This window comes from Struthio camelus, chromosome 1, assembly GCF_040807025.1.
Source record: "Struthio camelus isolate bStrCam1 chromosome 1, bStrCam1.hap1, whole genome shotgun sequence".
Classification (NCBI taxonomy): Eukaryota; Metazoa; Chordata; class Aves; order Struthioniformes; family Struthionidae; genus Struthio; species Struthio camelus.
Genome location: NC_090942.1, coordinates 2,118,865 through 2,145,808, shown reverse-complemented (window position 1 = coordinate 2,145,808; position 26,944 = coordinate 2,118,865). Strand labels below are relative to the sequence as shown.

The window sequence follows — 26,944 nt, the reverse complement described above, 5'->3', positions numbered from 1 at the left end:
TTTGCATTCAGTACAGGTGTAGATTTAAGTCTCTGCCGATACACTGTTCTCCCCAGTAAAGAGGTGAAGAGCTGTTAAAAACAAATTCCTCAAAAATACGAAGCCAGTCAGCCCCGTTTTTGATCGCTGAGTAGCGGCACTCGGAGCGACCCAGCTCGAAAGAGCCAGGCTCGGCTTATCTAGCGTAACGGAGCAGTTAAGCCAGGCTCTGGCTCGTGGGTGTTCAGGGCTGTTGCAGCAGCCTGAGCTCCCCGCGGGCGACTAAGGCTCCTAGGGCACCCTGCGTCACCGTCCACGGTTCGGGGTCAGGCTCTGGGGGACGCGAGCGTCACGGCGGCGCGGGTGGAGGCCGGGGTGGGTTCCCTGCTTCTCCCCGGCGTGAGGTGAGTTTGGGGAGGGGAGAACGGCGCGAGTGCTGGCTGCGGGCACCAAGGCGCGTCTGCCTCGAGCAGGTCCCGTGTTTGCTGAGGCTAAAGCACTGCCCGAACGTGGTGTTCGCCGGGGTGGACAGCCCCGAAGACTTAACGGGTCACACGTACCAGGAGCTGTTTCATACCGGCGGCTTCGTGGTCTCGGACGACGAGGTGTTGGAAACGGTAACGCTGGGTGAGTCTCGCTCGCGTGCGAAGCGGTGTCGGCTCCTGGAGGAGGTCCCTGTGGGTGAGAGGGCGCAGCCTGGGCTTCGCTCCCGACCCCCAAGCCAGGACTCTGGGAGGCCTGGAGCTAGGAAGCGCTGAGCTTCCTGCCCGCGGTCCTCAGCGTCAGGCCGGGGAGCCGAACGTGAGCATCGCGCCAATGGGAGATTCGTGGGGGAAGTTGCCGCTGTGTTTCTGCCCTTCAGATCCTCTTTGAAAGCACAGAAACGCGTTGGACGGAGTTTGCAGGGTTCGGAGTGGAGCAGGGAGATACTTGGGGGTTTGCCAGGCTCCACTTCTCTTTAAGAGAACCAGAATTGTCCTGGGAGAGGCCAAGCGTCCTGCCGTGAGCAGCAGGGCCGGCCGTGCTCAGCCGAGCTGCGACACTGTGAGCGGGGAGCCAGGACTGCCCGCTCTCAGCAAAGCTGCTCTCAGCATCGCTGAGCTGGTTTGCCGCCATCTGCTTCCAAAACCTTGCCACGGGCGTCCTCTGCTCCTCCTTTCGTGGGAGTGATTCTTCTGTTTCGCCTGTTTGGCATTTGTGAGACCTCCCTTGGGTCTTGGGTCCAGTTCGGGGCTCCCAAGGCAAGTGCAGCGGTGGCCACCAAGGTGGTCGGGCAGCACAGTGTACAAGGATGGGCAGCCTGGAGAGGAGAAGGCAAAGGGGAGAGAGAGACCTTATTGCTCTCTTCAACTCCCTAATGGGAAGGGGCAGAGAAAGTCGAGCCAAGCTCTTCTTGAAGGTGCTCAGTTATGGGACAAGAGGCAACGGGGACAAGTTGCACCAGGAGACATTCCTAGTAGGGAAAAAATTCACAGCAAGGGTGTTCAAACACAGGGACGGGGGCTCAGAGAGGCTGTGAATCTCCATCCTTGGAGATATTCAAACCTCACCTAGACAAGGCTCTGAGCAACCTAAGTTGGCCCTGCTTTGAGCAGGTTGGACCAAAGACCTCCGGGTGCCCCTTCCACCCTCGGTCAACCTCCTACTCCTGCTGTTTCCCCAGGGCAACTGAAAGAGGTGGTGAAAGTGCTGGAGAAGCTGAACGGCAGCGGCAAGTGGAAGTGGCTCCTTCACTACAAGGAGAGCAAAAAGCTCAGAGAAGACCTAAGGTAACGGCCCTGCGGTCACGGGTCCCTGCTGTCCCTGCTGTCCTGCTCGTCACTGCAGCGAGGATGTAACCCCTGCTGTGGCCTGTGGTGTCCCCACGTACACCCGATGTGGGGACGCAGGACGAATGAGGTGCCTCTGGTTGAGTTTTGGTCTCTTACAGAACGAATTTGAAGGTTTCTGTTCAAATGAGAACTTTTCTTTATCAGTGAGAGACTTTGTGCCCCAAGTCTGGAATCGCTGTAGGTCACCGTTTGCATGCTAGAAAGTAAAATGGGATGTATTTATTTTTTTAAATACCTCTCTGAGATGGAGCAGCAGGACATGGGGCCCGGAGAGGATCCACTGAAACGTTGCGTCTTGCACGTGATCGTGAATGAGGCAGAGCTCTGGCGGCTGCTTCTTGCACCCCGCTGCGTCTCCATACGGCAGTTTCTCCCCGCTTTGGCAGAGGCGCCCTTTGCGTTAACAGCCTGCGAGGGGCTGAGGAAAGGCGCGAATCCCGCTACGCGTGAAAAGCTGCAGGCTCTGAAGGTTGCCTGGCAGGCAGGGAGAGGGCTTTGGCCAGCTCGCCCCAGCTGCGCCTGTCTTGTGCTGTTGGTTTTCCCGCTTATTTTAGGTGTCGCTACAACTTGCGTGTTTAAATAAAAATGTGTTTTTGTTTTTTTTTAAAGAAGAAAAGCAAGACAAAGAGTATGCTCTCGATTGAAATGTCCTGCTTTTACAGTGTTTGAACTCAGAGGAAGACATTTTTATGAGGCAGACCAGCTTTTTCAGTGCTGGAACATGAGCCAGAGGGAGCAACTTTCTAGTAATGGCCTAGAAACAGAAAAGCGATCCGTTTTCACTGTCTGAGCAGGAAATATTACAACAAGTCAGAAAAAAAAAAACCTCTGAAATCCTCCTCACAGTAAGCATTCCTGGTGATAGCACAAAGTAATTGCTGGGTTTTTTTTTGAAGACCTGGTTTTCAGTCTGCCACGGTGCTTCTTTGAACGGCGAGATGTCTCCAAAGGTGTCTGGGTAGGGTCTTCCGTCGTGAACTCCGCATCGGTCAGAGGCCGGTCCCTTCGTGCCTGCTCGTCGCGTGGGAGAGGGGACAGGGTGCTGCCACGCGCCGGTTCAGCTCGCCCCTCTCCCGGCAGGGTGGACGCCAACGCCCATAAGAAGAACTTGATCCTGAAGTCGTGCCAAGGAGCCGATCTCATCGAGGTGCTGCACTACCACTCGTGCGACTCCAGGTCGTCCCCGAAATCCGAGTACGTGAAGTGCTTGCTGAACCTGCAGGTGCAGCACATCAGCGCCAGGTTCGCCATCTATCTCACAGGTAAGGACAGGCTCCCGGTGCTGCTCTCCTGCCTGGTACCCGCCGCTCCGGGCATCCCCCCACGAGCACGGCCTGAAAATTGGCCTGGGGTTGCTTAGGGCCTCGTGGGAGATGGACAGCAGAGGGGAAGGGCGATGCACAAAAAGGGCAACTCAGATTCGGTACCGAGCTTTGCTGTGAGGGCAAAGAAACTTGCATCGGCAGCAACACGTTGGTGTCCGGTGAAACTGGTGCATGTTGCGGAGGGAACGCGTCGGGGTCGGACTCGGGTAGCTGCAAAGCGCGCGCTGGCACGGCGTGCTGGCTAGGAAGATGCTTCCAGCGGGTGGAGGAGGCACGAGAAACACCCCTTTGCGCTCCCCGTTCCGCCAGACTCACTGCTTTGAGGTGCGAGCTGGTTCCTTACGCGCCAGTGCAGTGAAACGCCAAAGGAACAGATTTTTTTTTTTTTTTTTTTGGAGGTGTGAGAAATCCTGGCAGGTTTTCGAGCCTCCTGGGGCTTTACATCGCTTTCTAATTCCGTCGGTGTTTGGCTGAGGCTGTTTGCAAAGCGTTGCTGTTAATCTGCTCAGCTTTGCAAAAACGGAATAATGGCAGGAGGATGTGGGGCGTTTTCTGTAGGTTTCAGCACCCTCTCGGCAGCGACGTGGGGCCACGTCGGCTCAGTAAGGCAGTCTGACAGCTCCCTTTGCTCGTAGAAAAGAAGCAAAAGGAACAATCTCGTTTGCGCATAGGAATTGTGACGCCATGCCTTCCTTTGCAGAAAAGCCCAGTGTCAGCAGGGAGGTCTTTGAAAGCCAAGGCATCCTCGTGGCCGACGTCAACACCTTCCTCGGGACCGTGCAGAAAGTGGCTGCCCCGTTCAGAAGAAGTTACTGGTAAGGGAAGAGCTGGCAATCGACCCCTTGGCCCCAGAAAGCCAACAGCACCCGGGCTGCAAATTGCCGAGGTCCAGAAATGACGCTGGACCAACGAGGCTGCAAACAGGCAGCGGGGCAGGGAGGCGGCTGTCGCAGCGCCCGGCGCAGAGCTCGGGGGCCGTTCGCAGGCTCTGCTCCTCGCTGTGCCGACAGCTCCATCTGCTGTCGCCCGCCGCCAGCCCAGAGCACCCCGCGAGCCTTTCCAGGGCGCCGTCGCCCCGCCGACGAGGCCGGATCCCTGCCCGCGAGGCCGCCGGTGCCTCCTGTGCTGCCCTCAGTCCGGCCCCACGGCCCGGCTGGAGAGCTGCCACGCAGCAGCCAGCGGCAGAAGAGCCGGAGCTGCAAAAATCCAGCCGGCTCCCGTGACCGTCCCCAGCGCTCAAGGCCGGCCCCTCAGGGCCGTTGCGCTTCCCTTAGCTGGGCGCGCAGGGCGGCGCGGGCCGGCGACGCTCGCCCCGGTGCGGCGGGGAGCAAAGGAAGGACTAACTCGTGCGCCGTCGCTTCGTTCCAGGTGAGGACGCGATGCCTCGCTGCGGCACAGCGGGCCGAGGTGCCTCGGAGCGGCGCGCTGGGCGCCCTGGTCTGCCGCGGGATGGCCCGACGGTGCAGGTTGGGTGCAGACCAACTTTGGGGGCGGGAGAGGGAAAGGTTCTGTAGATAGATAGAAATTATTAAAAGCGAGCTAGCGCAAGCCTCGTGGGGATTTGCTCGCTGTCATCAAGCTGGGTGTAGGACAGGTTACGTTAATGTTATACAGAGTTTTAAGTTATTTGAGTATTTTTAGCTGATTAGTGCAGCTGACAATGGAAGAAATAGGAAAAAAAACCAACCAAACAAAAGCAGTTTACTTGAAGGTTAGGAGCGATACTAGTCCGCTATAATCACCGCATTGTCTACCTGGCTGTTGTACATACTGTACACGAGATGCATGTGCTCTTGGCTTGGGGAGGGACTGTACATTTTTAAATGCTTTTTGAGGACTGTTGCTTGACTGTGGGCCAGCCTGCAGCACTCCGCTCCACACTACATTTCACGGTGTCCGTGTTTCCTGTACCATTTCACTGGCGGGACTCAACAACTTTCCAGTGTACAGAAGACTTGTAAATAGCTGGCCGACAGGCTGATGGAACAAAAGCCTTTATTTATGGTAGCCTCAAACACACACACCCTGCGAGGACAGTTCAGCACTAAGGACCTTTGTAAGATACCCTATGTATCGATTTGGAGGACATGTTTTGTAATTTTTTTGTGTTTTTTTTTTTTAATAAAATGATATAAGAAGTTATGTGGAGGATGACTATGTACAGAGTTTGACTCATAAAACCAGAAAATGAAGATGCAGGCATAGACGCGCTCTTGCTAGGAGTTTCCCACTCAGCACCCAAGAGGTGGATGATCAGAAAATGATTTTTTTTTTAAATAGCAGTAAAGGCAGCAGTCGTGGAAGTGGAACGAACCAAGCCCAGGCCTCCGCCACAGCCCATCCTCCTGCCAGGCAGACGCTGTGGACCAGGGAGCAGAGCTCAGGAGAACTGAACAGGTTACAGCAAAGAAGGTGTAACCAAAGCCTTTAAGAGAAGGAGATCAAGCCTGGACCAGTTTTTTCCCCTCTGCAGCAAACCATGCCTCTTAACCACCTCTCAGACAGAGGGGGCTGCTCGTCTGAAGAGCCCAGCCCGCTGGGAGCGGGCAGGAGAGGAAGCAGGCGCAAGGGAGGGGGGGGCCGCGCGCAGCCACCACCGCACCTTGCTCCGGGAGCGATGAGGCCCCAGGGGCCAACCATGGAAAGCCGCTTACCAGAAGCGGTGCCAGCAGCTGGCAAGAGGAAGTGCTGAAAGCCCCTAACCCCCAGCAAGGGAGGAAGGAAACGAGCACCTACGGACCGCGTTTGAGCGGGCTGCAAGTCTGTGAACGGGATGTGGCACAAAAGCCACAAAGTTCCTCTTTGGCAGCAGAAGCCTGCACAAGAGCTGCATAGATAGGGGTAAGAACAGGGGGGGAGGGGGGGGGAACACCCAAACAAACCAACCAGTGACCCTACCAGTGACCCTACACTTCCCAGCACAGCAGGCTAGACAGGTGCTTAGAGCAAGAGAAACTCATTCCAACTTACTCCCTCACCTTTCCTTGCAGTGGCACCACGGGGAAGCAACGCAAGCCACGCTCCTTGCCATACAACCGTCCACCAACGCAAGACTGCTTAGGGTTGCAGCTAGATCTGGGCCCAAGGATGCACAAGGATCCATGGAGAAGGTCAGCATCTCATTGACGAGAGAAGCGCTCACGTAAAGGAAACGAAACGGCAAGAGTCACATACTACCGCGCCAAACAAGAGCCATTGCTAGCTGTAGGCACTAGCAGGGTCAGCGCGAGGAGAGCGCACGCTTATTCCTACCAACGGCTTCAGCTACGCTCTGGTCCTCAGAGACAGGCCTTGGGCTGCTGCATCTTCTCCCCCACTCAGCTGGGGCCTGGCAAGTCAGCCCCTGCCAAAAGCAGACTGCCTGAGAGCAACCGGGAGAGCGCAGCGGGCGCGAAGCCACACTAAGGAAGTTAGAGCCTGTGTTTCCTATCGTGAAACGCTCTGCACTGTCCAAGCTCCACTCTGGCAGGCGGAGATCAAGAGATCTCAGAAAGGAGATGCTGCTTGTACCACTGAAGTGAATCAGACCAGAGCACAGGACTGGTTTCCAGAATTTGGCTTTACTTTGCAGTACAGAAATCATTTGGAGCCTTCAGGAGACACAAGAAGCACAGGCTCTGTCATATCAATACCGCAGTGCCGTTTGGTCCATCCGAGAAGCCACTAGGGTACAGAAAATACTTTCACATCTTGCCTGCTCTGTAATTTGTTCTCTCAATTTTATTAGATTAAAACACAAAGGAGCCTTAGGCACAGCTGTGTCCCAACCGATGTAAACAGTTTTAGAAGCTTAAGTGTAGGTTAAGTTCTGTGCCCAGAACTATGCCAACATTTGCTGCTACAATAGATGTGGGCTTTGTCCATAATACAACTTGCCACAGAGTTAGATTGATGGGAGAGACTTTAGGGATGCTGTCCACAATAATGGAGTGCTCAGTTTCTACTTTCCTTGATAACAGGTTCGAGTGACAACTGTCACGTTTACTAGTTCACCAGAAGCACATAATTGTGAAGTATGTTTACAAATGATTAAAAATACAAGGTAAGACACAGCTGTCAATGAGTTATTTCAATCTGCACCAATGTCTAAGTCTGCAAAAAAGTTCAGTCTGCTTTTCACTTACAAGGTTAGTCATTAAATCAGTCAGTAATTTGCCAGATTCTGGACAGCAGCCCTACTAGAATGAAATAATTAACACATGATATCCAAAAGGGGAACATTACCAGTGCAGTACTCTTCAATCTCTCAGAGATGGGATTACAAAAGCAGGCCTTACAATATTGAATTTCATACAGTGTTCATTAAGTTCCTTATATATTCATATTAGCCGATTTAATTTCTCCTAATTAGAGATTCTCATTACTGCTGCTCCTCCTCCCCATAGATATCATTTTTCTTGCGCTTCATCTCTTCAAAGTCAAACTCTGATCCCATCATCCTCTTATAAATATCTTTGATGTCATCGCACGTCGTCTCAAAGTGAGTGGTAGCATCGTAGGTGCGAGAAATAAAGATCTGGAAAGAGAAGAGGCAGTTTAGCATCGAGGCTCTCTCCTTACACACAGTCAGCCACGAGCTCAGCGCTTACAAACCTGGCTTTCGGTTCCCAAGTCAGTTGGTGCGAACAGGTCACTGATGCTAACAAACCTGGAAGACAAGAAAGTTTCTTCAGAACGATTTAAAGCTTTCCTGGGCATCAGTATCGATGCCAAAGCAACCGAAATAAAGGGCATCGCTTGGCCTAGTACTAGCACACAGGGCAAGCAGACTGGGGTGGATAATGCCAGTCTAGGTACGGAGGAATTTCAGTTTTTCAACACCTCCCATGGCCAACCGGCCTTTAGTCCCTTTCTGCCTTTGCTCCTCGCGCTGAGGGCACAGGCACTCCCCGACAACAGCGAGCCTCACTCGCAGCACGGAGCGGCAGGGAGAGCTCGGTGCTGCTGCGTAGGGGGAAAGGGACTCGTCGAGGGCTTACTTCTGCTCAATGGGCTCCAAGAGGTCCAAGGCCGGCTTGATTTCCTTCTCTGGGTCTGCAGTTTCCACAGTAGTGCTGGCAATGGCGATGTACTTCCCCTGCGCTGCCACATTGTGCGCAGAGGAGATCATGCAGACGTAGATATCTGGAGAAGCACACCACAGCAGCCAGGTCAGTATACACCAGGCAACAACCACAAGCTAACAGCCCGAGTCAGGTCCACCTCTTCTGATAAGCCTCCTCCAGCTGGCTCACCGGCTCACACCCCCTCCTCGTTATGCTGACACTTCATGCCTGTCAATCTTGTTTAAGACCATGCCGACAGGCTAGAAACATCTGAATGAGTTCAGTGCAGTCCTTGTCCTAGAGTCCTACACGCCCTGACAGTCTCTTGGCTTAGGAGTCTGCACACAAGTAACCCTGTGACAGCTCCAAAATTCGGTACCTCGTAGCTACGACAGCTCCTGAAAGCAAGCGGGGCTCCCTAGAGAGTTCCCCTCTGTTCAAGGACGAGGGGGCAGTTCCGCAGGACTAGACCAATGCGGCTACCTCCGTGAGGAGGCATTTCCCCGCCAGCCTGCACACGCTGCCCTTATTCTACCTCTCAGAGCACCCCCAACGCTCCACAACCGCTTCACCCAAGTTGGGGTTCTCGCTTCTCCCCTTCTCTGGGTTCCTCACATGGCTTTCTGACCACAGGAACCTCTGTTTCTCCTACCTCCCCCACCACTGCTGTGATACGCAACTGAAACACGGCCTTCTTGTGGCCTAGAGGATTTCAGGACAGCAGTTTGAACACTTAAACGCATCAGAAAGTTCAGTTAATATTCAGGCATGCGAAGCTACCACCGCAATCGCCATCGCTCCCTCTTGTGGTAGAGGGCTGCTGTCAGGAGAGTTACAGGACAGAAGGGTCCCAGGAGCTGTGCCAAGCAGCAGTGACACTGAACAAGCCCAGAAGACAGGTACTCTCAGGAAAGAGATGAGCAAAGCCATTCAGGGGTCAAAAAGCTTCATTCCAACATTGCAGAGCCCAGAAGGAAGCTAAGGGGCTTCCCTTGAAGGGCAAGTATATTGACCGGGATCCTTCCAGAAAGAGGGCCCCTTCCCTTCATGAAGTCTGACACAGGGGTTACACTGAAAGCATTTTCCTGATTGATACTCCTTTCATTGGACTACCAAAACGCGTATTTGGAGCAAAGCCATTTAACGAGCATGCTGCCTGAATCCAAGCGCTGAGATCTACACATATGACCTGACAGTCACTGCTCTTCAACACACCTGACTTCCGGTTGACCTGATTCTGTGGAATGATGATCTGGCATGAGTTGGCATCATTTGTATTCTTGATTGGGTGGCTTAAGATACAGATTACTCGAATCACTTGGCCAACCTTTGTCACACGATCTGAAACATAGCTGGGGTCGCAGATGAGCTGTTTGCAGCGAGCAACCTGCAGAGATAGACGAGCATTAAGTGCTCCATTGGCCAGAGCGTGGAAATTCATACACAGATAGTTGAGTCAAACAGAATCAAGGACCCTGCTGACTTCAGGCATAAGTCAACAAGATCAGTCTGAGGACCCTGTCTGCACCAAGGTTTTAATTCACTGCCAGCAGCATGCCACGCTTGGACAATCCAAGTCTCAGTGCATCGCTCTTACAAAGAGTGCATATAGCTGCTTGATAGATCACATCTTCCGTTTGCCTCTGTCATTCAGTACATAATTAAGCTTTTAACTACGCCGGAGTCCAGTCCTTCCAGTCTAAGATTATAACTCGCTGCTGTCAAGATTGAACCAAACAGTTAAAAACTGACCGTTTGGCATCAGAATTTGTTTTGTGGTAACAGGTTAACAGTTGACCCATCTGAAGTCTCCAGGTGCCTCGCACTTGGGCACATCACTCTAGAGCATGGATTAGCACCTCTCTGCTGCTGCTAGCTGGGAGGCATCATGCCTTACCCCAGAAGGGACAAGCGTTCAACTGTCCTGCAAAGCTCCCACTCCAGTTGACAGCACATTTATAGCTTCCAAGCAGCTCTCAACACTCTTGCTAGTTTTGTATTGCCAGGTTAAGCAGCAGCTGTGGAAAGGTTGTGTGCCAGAAGTCTGAGCAGCTACTACTTAGACGTGAAACCAGCTCTGCCCTTGACATTAAGTTCGACACAATCAAGCAGCTTTTTCAGTTTTGCTAGCCCGACTGATTCAGAAGACAGTCTTGCTGTCTCATGGACACGTTACTCTAACTTCTGGAGTCAGACTACTGTACTTCTCACCACGAAAGCGATAACATGCCTTGAGCAAGGAGTATTTGAAAGAACCGTAAGGTACCGTACCTCCCCTTCAGATTTCACACCAACCACTTTGCCATTTTCTATCACAATCTCTTCAATTGGCTTGTTCAGCATGTAGGTGCCTCCATAAATGGCACTTAGCCTGCAAGAGTAATGCCACTTTAGCGTGCTTCCCCTTTTTTTTTTTTTTTTTTTTAAAAGTCTCCCTTCCAGTCCCTTGTTTCTGTTTCATTTCAAAGAACCACACGTTTTCAGTACAGGCGATTCCAATTTTCTGTAGCTTCCTGACATTGTCAGGTGTCAGCCACAGGACACAGAAGCAGTGGGAAACAGCACATGCGCTACCTCGAGGTTTCGTTTCTTACTACTGTTCTGTGGGCTATTTAAACCACCTCCAGCCTAGACCATGACCAGAACTAGATCATCTCCAAATTCCTGAATTGCTGTCCTGGATGCTATTAATAACTAGCTCGGCAAGATGGGGAGACAACAGCCGCCACATTGGGGGATCACAGAGCGTTCCACGTTGAGAAGAGCAGCAGCTTTTTTACTGAAGTGAGCCTCAAAGAGGGAAAGTTATCTCGTTGCTTCGTTGAACACTGTCTCAGACAGCTGATGAGTCAGATCAGCATCCTGTTCATCTTCAAAATACACTGCCTAAACTTCTGCATAGCAGGTACTATCTGCCATTCTTTCTGCAAGGCATCAGCCAGTATTTGGGGTAAGTCATAGGTGCAACTACATCCAACTAAAGAGAATCTCTTTGGCATCACATCCCAGACAGTCCTGTGTGATCCTGTAGGCTCTGCCGGATAGGCAGATCTAACTTATCGGAATAGACTACGTGCTGCAAGTAGGAACCATGTGAACAATCCCAAAAATATTGCCATTAACAGAAATTGCAGTAAGCAAGCCCACAAACAGGAATCTTCACATGGAGGCAGTTGCTTCTTGATTAAGACAATCAGAGAACCATTTAATACCTGCAAGTATTTTTACTGCAGCATCGTGTTCTGGAAGTCTGGCCACGACTCTACACATCTGACTCTCCACCAGATGCCAGAGCAGGCTCATCAAGTGACCAGATTTAAGCTCCAGCACTAAACAGACTTCAGGACATGACACTGATGGCTTCGTTCCAACTAAGAACAGAGAGGAACTTGCTTATAGCACTTAATTCACTTAGAGCAGGGACCAGATGGTTCCAGGTCTAACTAAGGAGACCACTGCCAAGCTTTTCCTTTCACAGAGTTCATTCAGTCCAGCCTGTCTTTGTTTCCCACATGCAGGGAAGAGGTGGACCAGTGTTACCACTCTGGTGCCAACGGACACCACACTGGTACTCGAGGTTTGTTTGTTTGTTTGTTTTTTAATTAAATTTACATTAGCAGTCAACACCTACAGCTCTAGCAAAGGAGACCACCTACAGTCCCCACATAGACCTGAACACAGAAAATGAAGTCCATAAACAAGATCTCACCTTGCAAATCCCTGGGGCAGCTCTCCAAGGCCGTAGAGCGGATAAAGGTAAGGGCTTTTACCATATCTAGCCAGCGACTCGCTGTAGAGCTTAATCCTGTTGATTGTTTCCTGGCACGGTTGATCTAGATAGCTAGAGGGGGCAGTTACAAGATTCGCAATGTTTCCACAAACAAAGATTTACAGCAGAAAACACGGGAAGTAAATGTTTTTGCTTCTCTAAATGAAGTTTCCTTCCCCATTTTCCAGCTGCACCTTGTGAGCTTGTCCCTAAAAGAGCTCTTTCAAAAACACTTACCCTCAATAGGGGGGTTTATACAGGAAGAAGCTACTTCACTAACCCAAGTAACCCACGAGGTAGAGGACGCTATTTTAAGAGCTCCATTCCAGAATACTGCACCAAACGATAGACACACCGTGTGCGTCTCGGACACTATACTGACAGGTAGCCCGCCCTCAACTCGCAAGGCCGCTGCTGGAAGCCCTGAGCAACGCCAGCATACTCGGGGAAGCAAGTGACCCCATACTTACTCATCGGTCCGGTAGAGTGCAAGGGCATGGCCTGTGAAATCTATAACATCTTGGCCCAAGTCAAATTTCTTATACACATCACGCATGGTGGTCTTCTTGGGATCAACGCCTTCAAAAGTTCGGGGGTCGTTTTCATCAAAGTTGGCAACGTACACTAGGAATTTCCTGAACCGACGTTTCTCAAACAAGCCCATTAAGCCTAAAAACAAATTACGTTGTTAGAACTCACACAGGTACCGGAAGCCAACTTCTTCCATTTCCACAGAATATTAGAAGTACAATAAGAACTGAGCGTTTCAAACTTTACTCAATAACGTGGAGTTTGGCCTTAGATAAGGGGTAAACAAGACTCTCCATTCAAGCAGGAGGCTCAGAATTTTAGACACATGAATATCTGCCAAGCCAGTTTCTACTGACCGCTGTCCCCGTGTACCAGATCTCAAGATGCAGTAAGGCCAATTCAGAGACATTTGAGGCATCGCTGGAGGCTGGGCTTCTGCACTATTTCCAGTTGCCAGATGTGGGAAAGCTTAGAGAAGAACTTCTACTCAGCCCAGTGCAATGCACAACCTGGGCTTCTGCAAGCAGAGAGCTGTGTTCTGCCATCTATCACGCTCACCATTAGAGGAAGCGGTCTTGGGCTCTCCCACAGCCTCCCCAAAGAACCAGCAAGTGCTGCTACGGTCAAAACTTTAAACACAAGATTGGACGAGGCCCCATTTAGCCGTCTTACTTTCAAGGATTTGCAGAAAGACGACTGGGCTGCCCCAACTGAATCACGAAGGCAGACATAGCACCTAAGGCACCTTCTAATTCTGCCATTTTGCAAAAGTCTCTTAAGAGACCACCTACAAGACAGCAGCGCAGGCAAACTGAAGGGGCAACTGTCTAGGAGCAGAAATCTGCCACCAAGACGACGCCAATGTAGAGAGAAACTACATCTGTGGAGCCTTACTTGCAGTAGCCACTTTATCATGAGACTTTTCAGACATGACACTATATGCATCAAGCAGCTGAAGTTAATGGATTGCCCTCTGCTAGCTCCTAATGTGTAGCACTAAGCTCTTACAAACGATCAGTAAATTTCACTCTTCAGGTAAAACTAAGTAGACTGCAACAATTAACATGGAGCAAGGTACCATATTACTGAATTAGTCATTCCAGTTTGCCTGCTGACAATCACTACAACATTTTTCACATACGATTCGGTCAGACAAGGACCCAGCATTAAATATTTACAGCAGATCTTGAAGCATAATCCCTGAACATAACCCTTCGAGGAAGTAAACTACTGCCAATTTCTCATCAGATGAGCCACAGCTCAGTCAGCTTGACCAGTTCCATTTGTAAGTTACAGGAAAACAAAACCTCAGGGAGGTTCAGGGAGCCCCAGACACACAGCGCAAGTGGTATTTGAAGTCAGAAGAGATGCAGAAGAACCCTGTGCTAAGCACAGCTTGTTACAGAAATGGAGTCTGTACAGACAGCACCACATGAACAGAGCAAGATTTCTTTGCTACACAAGTGCAGGCTGAACATCCTGAGATTTGGGTTTTAGAGATGCGTCTTGCCTTTGTTTAGAGATGGCAGCCTCAGAAAGAAACAAAGTCGGGTGTAACTACTCACTGGATGCCAAGGCTTCTGCCTCAGTGGAAGGAACTTTGTAGATCTTTCCTCCCTTGTAGACAAAGCTTCCTTCGATCACCTTGAAGTCTAAGTAGCGAGTGACTTCTGTGTAGAGCAGCATCTTTACCAACTGACCTGTAAAGGAGGGTTGGTACAAGTCAACCAGCTGTTCTGTAGCCAGAAGTCAGGAGGAGGACAGTTCCTCCTGCAGGGCAGGAGATTCTTCCAAAAGACAGCAAACCTTTTGAGTGCAGTACCACGTTCAACCCACACAACTCCTACACCTTTACGTAACAGACAGGGCACGGCAGAGTCTCACTAGTGCATGTTAGGCAATTTTAAGGCTTGCTTACAGCCAGGTAACAGCTTCCTTGTCGCTACTCCTGTTTCCAATAGAGCTCTGAGTAAAAGCAACCTTGCAGCGTGTCAATCCACTGCAGCACGCTGCCACTCTTTGCTCCCTGCAGGCTATTCACACTCAACGTGACAAGCAAGGTCGTGTTTATGGACCACAACAGATCCTGGTCCTCATTCTTCAGATGTAGCACAACTTGCGTATTAGTTGTCCAGCCACTTTACCACAAATTAGTCCCTGGCTGACAAGCAGCTAGAGTCAATATTTGCCCTCTTACCTCTGTCCCCACCCACTGTTATACACCCAGAAGGATGCCGTCCCCCGGAAGTGTACCAAAGTGAGATTTCTCTGCAAGTTGAAGTTGCACACAAAGAGTAAGGTGACACTACAGTAACCAAACCTTAAGTGGAATCCACCAAGTCTTCCCCTGCAACCTCGAGCAAGACTGGCACTACAAAACCAGACCTATCCCCTTGCGTTTCAGAGGCAAGAGGCTCCAGGAGCAAGGGCCTGGAATTTGGCAGAGCGAGTTTCCAGGAAGCCAGCCCTTGCGCTATTTGGCATTGAGAACCACTTCGCCGATAGTGGCATTTGGTCCAGAAGACCCATCTCAGCATCGGGAACGCTAGGATTAAGGAATGAGAGTTCGTAGCATCAATAAAGGATGCAAGAGTCTACAAGCCATAAGATAAGAATAAAGGGGATCAAGGAATTAGCAGTTACCACAGAATCAGCCGTTTCCTCCTAAACCACGGAAGACTCACAACGCATAAGTTTACAGCATTAACCGTGGCTAGGAATGCAAACGCTTACTTTTAAAGAGCATGTTAAAAAGGGTTGTTCAAACCTTCCAGACACGCCCTTGCTACACACTTCTAGCTGGAACCATGTACCGAGTTTGAGAGGTTCACAGCCAAAACAACTCTCAGAACGAGAGCTGTGGTACTTTTGGCATAAACACCTGTCTGCATGCAGATCATCTCAAGTGAGCTTTCAGCAGCTCTTTAATTAATGCTTCAACAAGTTCATAGAGAGATAGCTGAAGGGCTGTTTATTTGATTACAACACTGCACGTTCACCCAGGCTGAAGGTCCCAGGCTAAGCTTACATGGCAGATTGGGAAGCGCAGTATCACTTACCATTAGCCATAAGGAATTTTGGAATTAGGTCCACATTCCAGTCTCTTCCCCGTCCCATAGATTCCGGTGGAGTTCCTGGTAGATTAAACCTTTTGTAGAGCTTTGGAGAGAACGAGACGAATTGTAGTGGAGGAAATACCTGTGGGTATAATTTCTCCCCCCGATATACTTCTCACCCTCGTAAGTCCCTAGCTGGTCATAAGCTCTTCACACCAAGCTTCCTGCCAGGGTTTTAACTTGAACTTGGATTCTGATGCATACACAAAGCATAGCCTGTAGATCCTTACAGTAAGGATCAAGCAGTGTTATTTTGCTCATCCAGTCTTTCTTCCCCCAAGGCTTAAAGGTTGGGGAATTATGACCTGCTGAACTGAAATACGATTTAACATAGCTAAAGGTAATTGGACCAAAATGCCTGCTTCAGGAGATGGCAGCCTCCTCCCTATACCTAAATCCGATTTCCCAATACAAACACTTAGCCCAGTTAAGCAGTGAGGAGAGCAGCGGTTTCCCGACATTTGATTAATCAGCCACGCTATCAGCTTTAGGGGACTACACACAGCACAAACCACCACAGAACAGGATGCTGCCTATTCAACGGGAAGCGTTTGCAGACCACGGATCAAGACAGCCAGCGTAACGTCAAGGCACAGAGAGCACGTGCCGTTTGGAATGGCCAACGGCATTCACTGGCAAGCACAGCAGTAACAATTCAGCTGATAAGTTTTACTGTCTAGCTGTTGGGTGTTACACCTCTGAATGATCACTCAAATGCCGTGTTTGAGTCTAGGCTAGAATCAGAGAACAAATGCTATACACTGAGTATAAACATGCACACTGGTTTCTCCCCCACTATTACCCGGTGCAGAAATACCACGTGGCATTTTTCGTAAAAGAAAACCCTTAAAATAATTACTTTGAATCCACCCCTAGGACAGCAAGAAGTAAAGCCCCCTTTATGTGCCTGGGGAGAACACAACAGCCAGCTGTCAGCCTCAGTACTTACATCCTCCAGGGGTGTAATGGATGCACTCTCCCCTCCATAGTAAGAGTTACGGTCCATGTGAAGGACTTTCTTTCCATTCACTGACATGATACCAGAGAGGATGCATTCCTATAGAGAGAGGAAATTAGAAGGTGCAAGGGAGAAGTTATTTGCATTCGAGTCTCCATTCCAGTTTGCTAGCTATACTTTCTCAAAGACAGCGTTCAGGCAGCCTGCCGCATGACTAGCTTTGAAGGTTCATGCAGGCTCCTTTGCTTTGAAGGAATACACCAGTTAACTCACTCCAGAGTTAAACACACATGCTAAAAGATCTACATGTGAGCTAGATTAACCTGTCGCTAGGTTTGCCTTCTGTTCTGGTCAAGCCAACCAAGATGTTTTAACTATGCAGCTGCCACCTACTGTTACTCCCCTAAGCAAGTTTTTGAGAAGTGCATGCATTTGCACCAAACGAGGGAAGTCTATATTCCTGAACTACAAACTGTCAACCTAGGGATGTTCATCCTCTTAGAGATGCAGCACCATCATTTATCGGTAACACCAGGAATATCAAGTCTTGCCTTGCAGGACCCCCGGTAGCCTCCTCGAAATCTGTCTTTGACTCTTGCCACACAGGGACATGCAAGCCAGTAAACACCTACTCTCAGAGGGTACAGGTAGAATAAGCAACAAAATCATGAAATTATTTAGGAGCTTTATCATGTCTCTACGCACTTTGCTATCCTTGCTATGTACCTGCTTAGATTAAACACACCGAGATTACTTTGAGCAACAGATCAGCTGCTAGGTCTGCACCTGATACCAGGAGGCCGAGAATGATCTCGGAAGAACCCGAGTTCTCATCTGCAGAGCCAACTAGGAACTTGCATGGCTAGATCCCCATTAAAACATGCCTTTCCAACTAACCCAGTCACCACACCAGCTCTGGCATTCTCAAGCCAAACAGCCTAACAAGAACTTAATACTTGCCCGCTTAGAACTGCTCGATCCCAAGAGTACATGGATTACTTTCTTTCCTGCTCTGCCTCAACTCTCTCTCGAGAGAGTACATCTAGAATTCAGTTCTCACTCAGCATCAACCTCTGCACACAATTATCTAATTCATAGGTCTCTACCGCATCTCACATTATCTGTCTTCCCGTCTGTTAAAACCCAACACCTCTCAAGTCGTTCAGCCGCCAAAGAGATGCCATCAGGGAACATCTGCATGCTCAGGAGTGGAAAAGCAGTTCATTCAAGAAAACTGGCAGCTTGGCCTTCCTGGGAGATCTACGTGTCCACAAGATCCATTTGTGTTTACTCTGCACACATCTCACCCTAAAGAGCGAGGCTCTCCTCACGTGTCACTTCCTCCCTACACCGGTGCGTAGGAGACTTATTTCAAACTATGTTATGGCAACGTTAGCCAATGTGGGTATCAGTTAGCACACGCAGCCAAGCCACAGTTATAAAGCAAAAAGTCTCCCACAACATATTGTTTACATGACTTGCACAGCCTACTCCAGTCAATCCTTGGTGCAAAAGCTTTTAAAAAAACACTGTATAGTCATCTTCAACTTCACCAGCCAAAGAGCAACCCACTGTATAGGCAGCTTTCAAGAGAGAGTATTTTGTTCAGAAGTGTCTCAACATCTGTAGGAGTAAGGATGATGACTGGCTTTACAACACAGCTGGCAGCGATCACTGCCATTTCCACACATGCTCACAAAGGACGGCACCGAGGACTTGCTGTTCTTGTGCTCCCAGGCTGCAATGGGCAAGTCTTCCCTGCTGCAAAAGCAGAGGCACGAACCGGTTCTGGAAGAGGAATGCACCCCTAGTAAACGTGACCCACCTAGATGCCACAGTAATTCAATACGGGCCCCAGAGAACCAAGCTAGAGCTGCTTGCCCAACGCACATCAAAACTGACTGATCCGACTTCAACCCATGAAGTTGTGGGCGATATGAAACGCTGCGCTCACAAGGCCTTCTGGTCACGATGCTGTTTGCGATCAGCATCAGCTGCAGCACTTGACGCAAAACCACTCCATGATCCAGCAGCTGTTCCTTCCAAATCCGTATGACCCTCCACGGACTCCAAATCCCTCATCAAGGCTCCTCTGCTTTTTCCAAGCGGGAAGCGTGCAGGTTGAAGCAAGCAGAGACCCCTGCAGTAGAGGCGACCGCATGAAATCCTCTGCTAAGGGGCTATCCAAGGAAGGCACGAGCCCTACCATATTCAGGAAATGCCCAAATGACTACAGCTTTTACAGGCTGCTTTTACAACATCCATTAGAATGTTAATGATTTACCACGGGCATTTAGTTCAAGTTGGGAATCTTGCACAAGGCTTACCAGCACAACCTCTTAAGCAGATTCACAGAGCTCTCTGTGAAGGCTCTGGTTTGACTGGTTCTCTTCACTGCAACCTGGGGTTCCCCCCCCCCCCCCCCCGAAACATCCTCCAAAACACTGGCTCATTAGCTCTGCCAGATGGTGGTAGTGGACTGCCAATTTCCATGCTGGAATTGAGCCACGAGGAAGCTAACCAGGATTTCAAAACAAAAGAAATTATCAACTAGAAGCATGAAGTTACAGTAGAGACTTCAAAGGCTACATCCTCTAAACCAGATGTCAGCTTATTTCCTTCCTCCATTTAAGGAAGGAAGGGTCAAGGCATTTCTTGCCCTATCTTCTCAGAATGGCACACTCACCCACTTGCCAGTGAGCATATCCCTTCTAACCTGCCCAAATTGCGCTCTGTTGCAATGGAATGAATTCAGGTACCAGCAGAAGCTATAAGAAGTCCTAAGCGCCTTTTCAATCTCATTTCATATCCGTTACGGCTGATAGAAGGAGCCAGGTGGAGGTATTACAACACTATTTTATCCAGGGTCCATTTAACAGGGTAGTTGCATCACCCAGGTTCCAGCACCCAGCTGAAATCCCACGTTGGCCTTTCGTAGTCACTTCCCTTCACGGCTCAGTGCGACAGATGAGGCAACAGTACAGTTGTAAAACACACAAGATGTACAGATACATTTATCTTCCTAGGTCAACAATTCCGTTCTACAGCTACGCTGGTTGACTGCTCAGACATGGCTGCACCCATCCACTGGTCTGCATCTAAGAACCACCCGATATGCCATCATGTCATTTGGGTCAGGGAGTTCAGAAAACAAACAGCCTACAGATGCAAGGGCTGGAGCCGATTTAAACTGCAAAGAAAGGGAAGCTTCAGAATTCAAATCTGTGACTTTCCAACTATCCTATGTTATAAATATAAATGCCACAGAAACTGGTAAAACTCAGCTGCTGTTAGGCCACAAGACAGCAAAAGAAAGGGAACCAAGAACAGCAAGAGAACCCCCTGGATATCTAGCCTGGTTTCAACAAAATCTTGGTGTAAATGCCAGTCACAGCGTGCTACTACAATCCATCATTTCGGCCAGTTCAGGTTACGATGATCTCATGGCTCCCAAGAGCTTGTGTTTTATTGCCTAATGAGCGACACAGCGAGTCTTACAGCAATCGATGTCATCTACGCCACTGCTCAGTCGGCTCAAATGGCCAGAGAGCACAAAAGCACAGAACAACGTGCATCAGAAACTTAGAGACATCACGTTCAATAAAAATCCATTAAAAAAAAAAAAAAACACGAGCAAGGGATAACTCCGAGGTATTGGTGTTTAAATTTCCATGCTTGCTTAAGACCATCAGTGCTTCCCTTGCCTGCATCAACTGATCATGAATAGACCTTTTGGTGACAGAAGTCCTCAGGAATTGAGGGAAGCAAGTAAGTTTGTAAGGATTTTCTCCAAGCAGAGCAGCAGTTCAGAAAGCCTCAAATGGACCGACAGAAATTTGAACCAGTGTCATTACATTTAACAGCTCTGAGGGGAGAATTCTGTACAAAACGTTTGTCAAAATCACTTCACCTTCAAGAACAGGTCTTGGTGCGCTAAGAGCTTTCTTAGAAAGATAGGGATGTGCAGGAGTAAGCAAGAACCATTAGATGCAGCTAATTAGCATTTTCCTGGCCCTACCACCATAGCCTATGCTATTTGCAACTACCATGCCGGAGCACACCGAACAAGACTCAAAGCTCTGCTGAGCCATACAAACTGCAGGCGCAGTTACTCGCTGTACTTAAGCGATCCCCTTAGCGACCAGAGGGTGATGCAAGGGACAGTGATACTCCACCTTGGTAGTCACCACCACGTTGATGTTCTTTATTTAGGCTCCTTAAGCAATCAGGCCTGTGCCTATACAATTAAATACATTTTGAACCAAGGAGTTCAGCTACTCTGCTCTTATAGAATCACAGAACGGTTGAGGTTGGAAGGGACCTCTGGAGATCATCTAGTCCAACCTCCCTGCTCAAGCAGGGTCCTCTAGAGCATATTTCCCAGGATCACATCCAGACGGGAAAGTGAAGAAAGTGAACTGCACAGAGCATGTAGCTCTGTGACGGATTCACGTTAACTGCAACGTATTGAGGCAGTTGCCAGCTGGCAGGTGAGAAGTCTAGTTCGGTGAACTAGTGCCTGCAAAGGGTGAAAACCCAGCAGGAACACAGCGTTCATCTACTTGGGCTAAAGAGGATAGTTTAATCACGCTTAACTTCCACGCCAAATAACCCAAGCTGCTTGGAGCACGAGAGGCGGACGGATAGGGCCTGTCAGAGTACACAACATCCTACTCCAAAACGTTCCAGTGAGCAAGCACCAAGCTATTTGCAGACCACAGAGGTGTAAATGAAGGTGAAATGCAGAGACAAGTCTGAAAATAAAAATAATGGATGTTCTCTAGTATGTCGATCAACACACTAGCTTAAAAACAGGTTTGTGCAGTAGATCTGGAGGAAGATGCTGGCTACTCTACAACGCAAGAAGCACACAGCAAGCTTAAGCCAAGAATTTTAAAGCTATTGAGGCTTGAGCAACACTGAAGAGCCATTCCCACCAGCATCTCCTGGACGCGGCAGCTGGAAGACTTGTGGTTCAGCAACCAGGCTCGCTGCCCCCAGAGCTTTGCAAGTATCCCTACTGTTGTTCCTGCATGCATGGCCTGACACCTTACCACCCACCGCTCACCTGAGCGGACCCATCAGGAGAAACTTAGCGCTTTAGTCAAAGCGCTATGCCAACTAATTATACACCTTGTGCATATTTGAAGCGGTCACCTCAGCAGTAATTCAGGATTAACGATGTGCCAGGATTTTCTTCCCCTTTGTCCTAAGACATATCCTCATAAGCTCAGCTCTGCAACTGGGTCTCCCATTAGCATACATAAGGGAAAAGTGAAAATATTTGCAGAGCCTGTAAGCCCAGTCCTAAGGCTGCATGAACTCTTCTTCAGTGCTTGAAGAGATTAACACTTGAAATATTTCTTTCAGGTCAATAAAAAAAACGGTAAATTTATACAGACATGGACCCAAGATTTGTTGTGACAACTCAAATGGAGTGTCAAACCAATAGTTTTAGTACAGGCCAGTAGGATACCAGCACTCTTGTGCATTTATGTAGCAGCAGCCCTACGGACCCAACTACCACGACCACTGACAATGCGCGTATTTGTGGCTCTTGCACAAAGGCTTGGATTTTTTTTTTTTTTAAGCCAACAACTGACATTCACTTTGGAAAGAGAAAGAAAAAACCTTCCTGAACAGCAGTCACTCGCTGCACCTCCCAAATGGCCTGGATTGCATATATTTCTGGTTTGTTTTGGTACAAGTCTTAGGGACCAACACCGTCGCTGCCCTGGCTCTCACGGGACGCAATGGGAGCAAGAGGTGGGCCCAGCCCAACAGGGAGCTGGCGGAGGGGCACAGTACTCAAGCATCCAGCAAACGGGAGCCCCAGTTAATCCCATTTGCTCAGGGAACATCAAGATAGGCATCTGAGGTACAAATCGGGCAACTCATCTCTGGGCTTTTCAGCAGAGAGGACAACTCACTCAATGATAACAGTTGCCTGTGGGACTCCTACACCAAAGTCTTCTTTATGCCCTTTTTCTGTGAGGACCAGCTGTAGGAGAAGGATGGGAGAAAATACCATTGGACATTTCATGAAGGTTTGAGGCTCACTGGAAGGGGAAAGAAGCTACTCAACGTGTTTATGCAGTGTTTCCCAGTTCCTTTCCTCAGTAAGTTTGACTTCGCAGGCAATGGTACTAGATTTAAAGCACAGGAGCACAGGTCAAGCTTCCAATTTGTTGCCTCATTTGATTACAAAAGCAATCCTATAGCCTGGTCTGAATCAGGTTCAGCTTTGACATTATCAGCCAGTCAAAATGGGTTAGCCAGCAGTTTAGGACTGGGAACGTCCCAACCCACCAGCTGTACCAGGAACTCTGGTTTCATTCTCCTGCTTTTCTGTCCGAGCGGCTGAAGTCAAGATGAAGTCCATCTTGCCGTAACCGGTATTTTAGGGGCAAAGCCTGCAGTCAGAAACAAGGAAAGTGCTCCTGCACCTCCTCAGTCTCTGGAGTTTGGTCAGCACACCTTAAAACATGGCCGTTAACTTATTCTTTTTAGCTCGACTGTTGATCATCAGCATCAGTTTTTGTCTCAAAAGTGATTTCACAGGAGACCTTTTGTCAAGTTTACATCGGCACTTGTCAGTCTGAGATTAAGCGTGGTGCTTACCAACTTGATACCACGTCTCACCAGTCTCACTCTAAAGCATAAATTAACATTTTAATGCGGCTCTGATCTATTGGAGGCCCCATAGCTAAGACATTACGTAGAAGCTCATTATATTTAATCTTCCAAGAAGTCTTGTTTCCCGACTTTGTTAAGCCAGATACAGGTATTAAGACAGACTGCAGCCTTGCCTATCAAAGAGGAGGGAAGCTTTTGTGCTGTAAGTCACTCCTGCTCCCTCACAGGAACAGCCTTGAGAGAAAGGAATGAAAGCAACCAGGAAAGTTGGGTTTACCCTAGAGTAGCAGCTGCAAAGACTCTCCCATAGTTTGCGCATTTTATTTGCGCCACATCCTGGTTTTCTTGAAATTATTCCCATACTGGTAAAGAGGGGAACGGTAAGCCAGGTCTGCCTGAAACAGCCACGGCCTGGTCATGTGTCAGGAGACATGATGCACTAGCCCCTGTGGCAGCCCTGTCAATCACAGCACCAAAGCCACAGTAGGAAGCGCGTGCATCTCTACTTACAATTATGAAGAATAGGGGAAGTGGGGGAAATCCCTCCCAGCCAGCCCCAAAGATATTTCTTTGTCTAGCCACCTACCCCAATTACCATTAGAAAACAAAAGCAGGAAAGGCTGCTTAGCAGCGAAGAAAGCCTCTCCTCCACCATATTGGATTTTCTTCCCCTCTTCCTCCGAACAATGCCTCTCGTCGGGAACCCGCAATCCGTCCTTCAGCCCTCGCTAAACCCACACTGGATAAGCTGGAGGTGGCTCTCGGCTTGCGCCCGGGTCGAAAGCAAGCAGCAGCCATGAGGAATCCCTACAGCAGAGCCGTGAGGCAGCGGCGCTGCCATTTTTATCTCAGCAGCCCGCGGCGCGGGCTGCATCCTCCACGAGAGGACAAAGCCCCGCCGCGGCTCCCCCCCGCACCCCCAAGCGGTATCAGCTGTCAGCTGTCCTCAGGGACGGGGCCCAGGCGGAGCAGAGATTTCGGGGTTGGGGGGGGGGGGGGAGAGATCAGGCAAATTTGACAGGCGTGCGAGGCTCGCTCGCCTCCCCATCCCCCTCCTGCTGCAGTCAGGGCTGGCTGGAGAGCAGGGAGGCTGCAAAGGAGGAGGGGAGAGGGGTGGGTAACCGGGGCTGCCCCCACCCCGGGGCCGGCTCGGCCCCCCGGCAGGGCACGACTCGAGGGACCCCACTCGGGTCGGGGGGCCGAGGGGTGCGGGGAGAGGAGAAGATCGAGGCAGTAAATCCCCGTCAGCGCTTTATTGTCCCGCCGCCGCCGCTCCCCTCCTCCTCCTCCTCTGCCAAACCACCGCATTTCCTGGGGCCTGCTGGAGGCAGCGCCGGGAGCCTCCCGGGGGGGGACCCAGGAGTCCGGGGGGGGGGGGGGGAAGGACCCACCACAACCCTGGCGCCCGATCCCAGGGGTCGGGGAGGGGGGGGAAGATGATGACAAAACCCAGGCCGGGGGAAGAGCGGCGGGGGGGGGGGGGCGGGGACACTACGATAAGGTGACAGATGAGGGAAAGGACCCCGGCGTCCCGGGGGGGGGGGTGGCCAAACCCAGATGTCCCAAGGGTCAATGATTTTGGGGGGGGGGGCAGAACCCAGGCATCGGAGCCGGGAGGGGGGCGGGGGGAGATGATAATCAGGTGATAGATGAGGAAAAGGACGGGGGTGGGGGGGCTACAATAATTAGGTGATGAATGGGGAAAAGGACCCAGGCGTCCGAGCCGGAAGGTCAGTGATGGCGGGGGGGGGGGGGAACTACAATAATAAGGTGATAAAGAGGAAAAAAGGACCCCGGCGTCCTAGCGAAGGGGGGGGGGGGGCGCGGAGATCAAGGTCTGCTGTCGGGGGGGGGGGGGGGAAGAGGACCAAGGACCCAGGCGTCCGGGGATCAGTGATGGGGGGGGGGGATGGGCCAGGTAGAGACCGTGCCCAGGCGTCCCCCGGGGGGGGGGGGCGGGGGGAGCCGCATCAGGTGCGAGCTGCGAGAAAGGGCCCCGGCGTCCGAGCTAGGGGTCAACGAGCAAGGTGGGGGGGGGGGGGGGAAAGGAAGGAGAAAGGACCCAGGCGTCCGAGCGCCGGAGGGGGGACCGGGGTGGGGGGGGGGGAAGGGGGCGGCGGGGCCCGTCAGGGCGGCGGCCGCCGCCACAGGCCCGAGGCCCAAGCGGGCGGCGGCTCCTCCTCACCGTGAGGCCGGTGCCCAGCACGATCACGTCGTACTCCTCGTTCATGGCGGCGAGGAGGCTGAGGGCGGGGGAGGGGAGGGCGGGGAAGAAGCGGAGCCCGGGGACGTCTCTCGGGGTGTCTCCGCCGGCCGGGGTCGAGGCGAGCCGGGGCCGCGGGAGCGGGAGAAAATGGAGCCGCCGCCGCCGCCGTGAAGAGATCGCGCCGCCGGGGGCGGGGAGGAGGGGGGGAGAGGGGGCGGGGCCGCGCCGCCCGCGCGCCTGCCAATCACGGCGCCGCGCCGCCCCTCATTGGCTCGCCGCGCCGTCGCTAGGGGGCGGGCGCCGCGCCGTGCCGACGGCGGGTGCCACCGTGGTGGGGGCGCGGCGCGCATGCGCGGTGCACGTTCTCTCGCTCTCCTCCCCCCCCCCTTCCCCCCGCCCTCCGCCGGCGCGCGCGCAGCGCCGAGCACCGCTGCCCACGCAAGGCACGCGCGTGCCGCGGACACGCGCGAGGGCGAGGGGTGCTTGCGTGCGCGCAGCGGGCCCGCGTGGCTGCCTGCAGGCGCGATGGGTGGGTGCACGCGTGTGCCGCGGGCAGGTGGGAGTGATGGGGGGGGTGTGCACGCAGTGGACACGCGTGCGCGTGGAGATGGGCAGGCGCCCGGGGTGCCTGTGCGTGCGCACACAGCGGCGCCGAGCACATCTTCCCCCGTCACCTTCCTTCTGTCCTCCCGTCCCCCGTCCTTCCACCCCTCCATCCTCCCGTCGCCCGTCCTTCCACCCCTCCATCCTCCCGTCACCCGTCCTTTCACCCCTCCATCCTCCCGTCGCCCCGTCCTTCCACCCCTCCATCCTCCCGTCGCATCCTTCCACCCCTCCATCCTCCCGTCACCCGTCCTTCCACCCCTCCATCCTCCCGTCGCCCGTCCTTTCACCCCTCCATCCTCCCGTCGCCCGTCCTTCCACCCCTCCATCCTCCCGTCGCATCCTTCCACCCCTCCATCCTCCCGTCGCCCGTCCTTCCACCCCTCCATCCTCCCGTCGCATCCTTCCACCCCTCCATCCTCCCGTCCCCCGTCCTTCCACCCCTCCATCCTCCCGTCGCCCGTCCTTTCACCCCTCCATCCTCCCGTCCCCCGTCCTTTCACCCCTCCATCCTCCCGTCGCCCGTCCTTCCACCCCTCCATCCTCCCGTCGCCCGTCCTTTCACCCCTCCATCCTCCCGTCGCATCCTTCCACCCCTCCATCCTCCCGTCGCCCGTCCTTCCACCCCTCCATCCTCCTGTCACCCGTCCTTCCACCCCTCCATCCTCCCGTCGCCTCCTTCCACCCCTCCATCCTCCCGTCGCCCGTCCTTCCACCCCTCCATCCTCCCGTCGCCCGTCCTTCCACCCCTCCATCCTCCCGTCGCCCCGTCCTTCCACCCCTCCATCCTCCCGTCGCCCGTCCTTCCACCCCTCCATCCTCCCGTCGCCCGTCCTTCCACCCCTCCATCCTCCCGTCCCCCGTCCTTCCACCCCTCCATCCTCCCGTCGCCCGTCCTTTCACCCCTCCATCCTCCCGTCGCCCGTCCTTCCACCCCTCCATCC

The 26,944-nt window shown here is 51.8% G+C and overlaps 2 protein-coding genes across 13 annotated transcripts in view; one reads left to right on the top strand and one right to left on the bottom strand.

Moving 5' to 3' along the window:
• Positions 1–7,030, top strand: part of TASOR2 (transcription activation suppressor family member 2) — a 45,567-nt gene extending 38,537 nt beyond the window's left edge. For 8 of the 12 annotated variants that reach the window (XR_011142390.1, XR_011142355.1, XR_011142324.1 and 5 more), the window contains 6 exons: positions 453–606; positions 1,643–1,748; positions 2,892–3,073; positions 3,837–3,951; positions 4,505–5,977; positions 6,127–7,030. Coding sequence is in view for 1 of the 12 variants with exons in the window: in XM_068951476.1 (XP_068807577.1) it covers positions 453–606; positions 1,643–1,748; positions 2,892–3,073; positions 3,837–3,955 (561 nt within the window). In the remaining 11 variants the exon portion in view is untranslated. The other 4 variants (XR_011142347.1, XR_011142334.1, XR_011142348.1 and 1 more) reach the window with 4 other exon arrangements.
• On the bottom strand, positions 6,678–25,680 carry GDI2 (GDP dissociation inhibitor 2). Its single transcript, XM_068951780.1, has 11 exons — positions 25,377–25,680; positions 16,547–16,654; positions 15,541–15,640; positions 14,047–14,181; positions 12,421–12,619; positions 11,891–12,022; positions 10,453–10,552; positions 9,397–9,568; positions 8,116–8,260; positions 7,730–7,784; positions 6,678–7,652 (listed from the first exon to the last, which is right to left on the bottom strand). Exons 1-11 carry the CDS (start codon positions 25,419–25,421, stop codon positions 7,497–7,499), a joined length of 1,347 nt encoding a protein of 448 aa, XP_068807881.1. The 5' UTR covers positions 25,422–25,680; the 3' UTR covers positions 6,678–7,496.
• Positions 25,681–26,944: the final 1,264 nt, after the last annotated feature.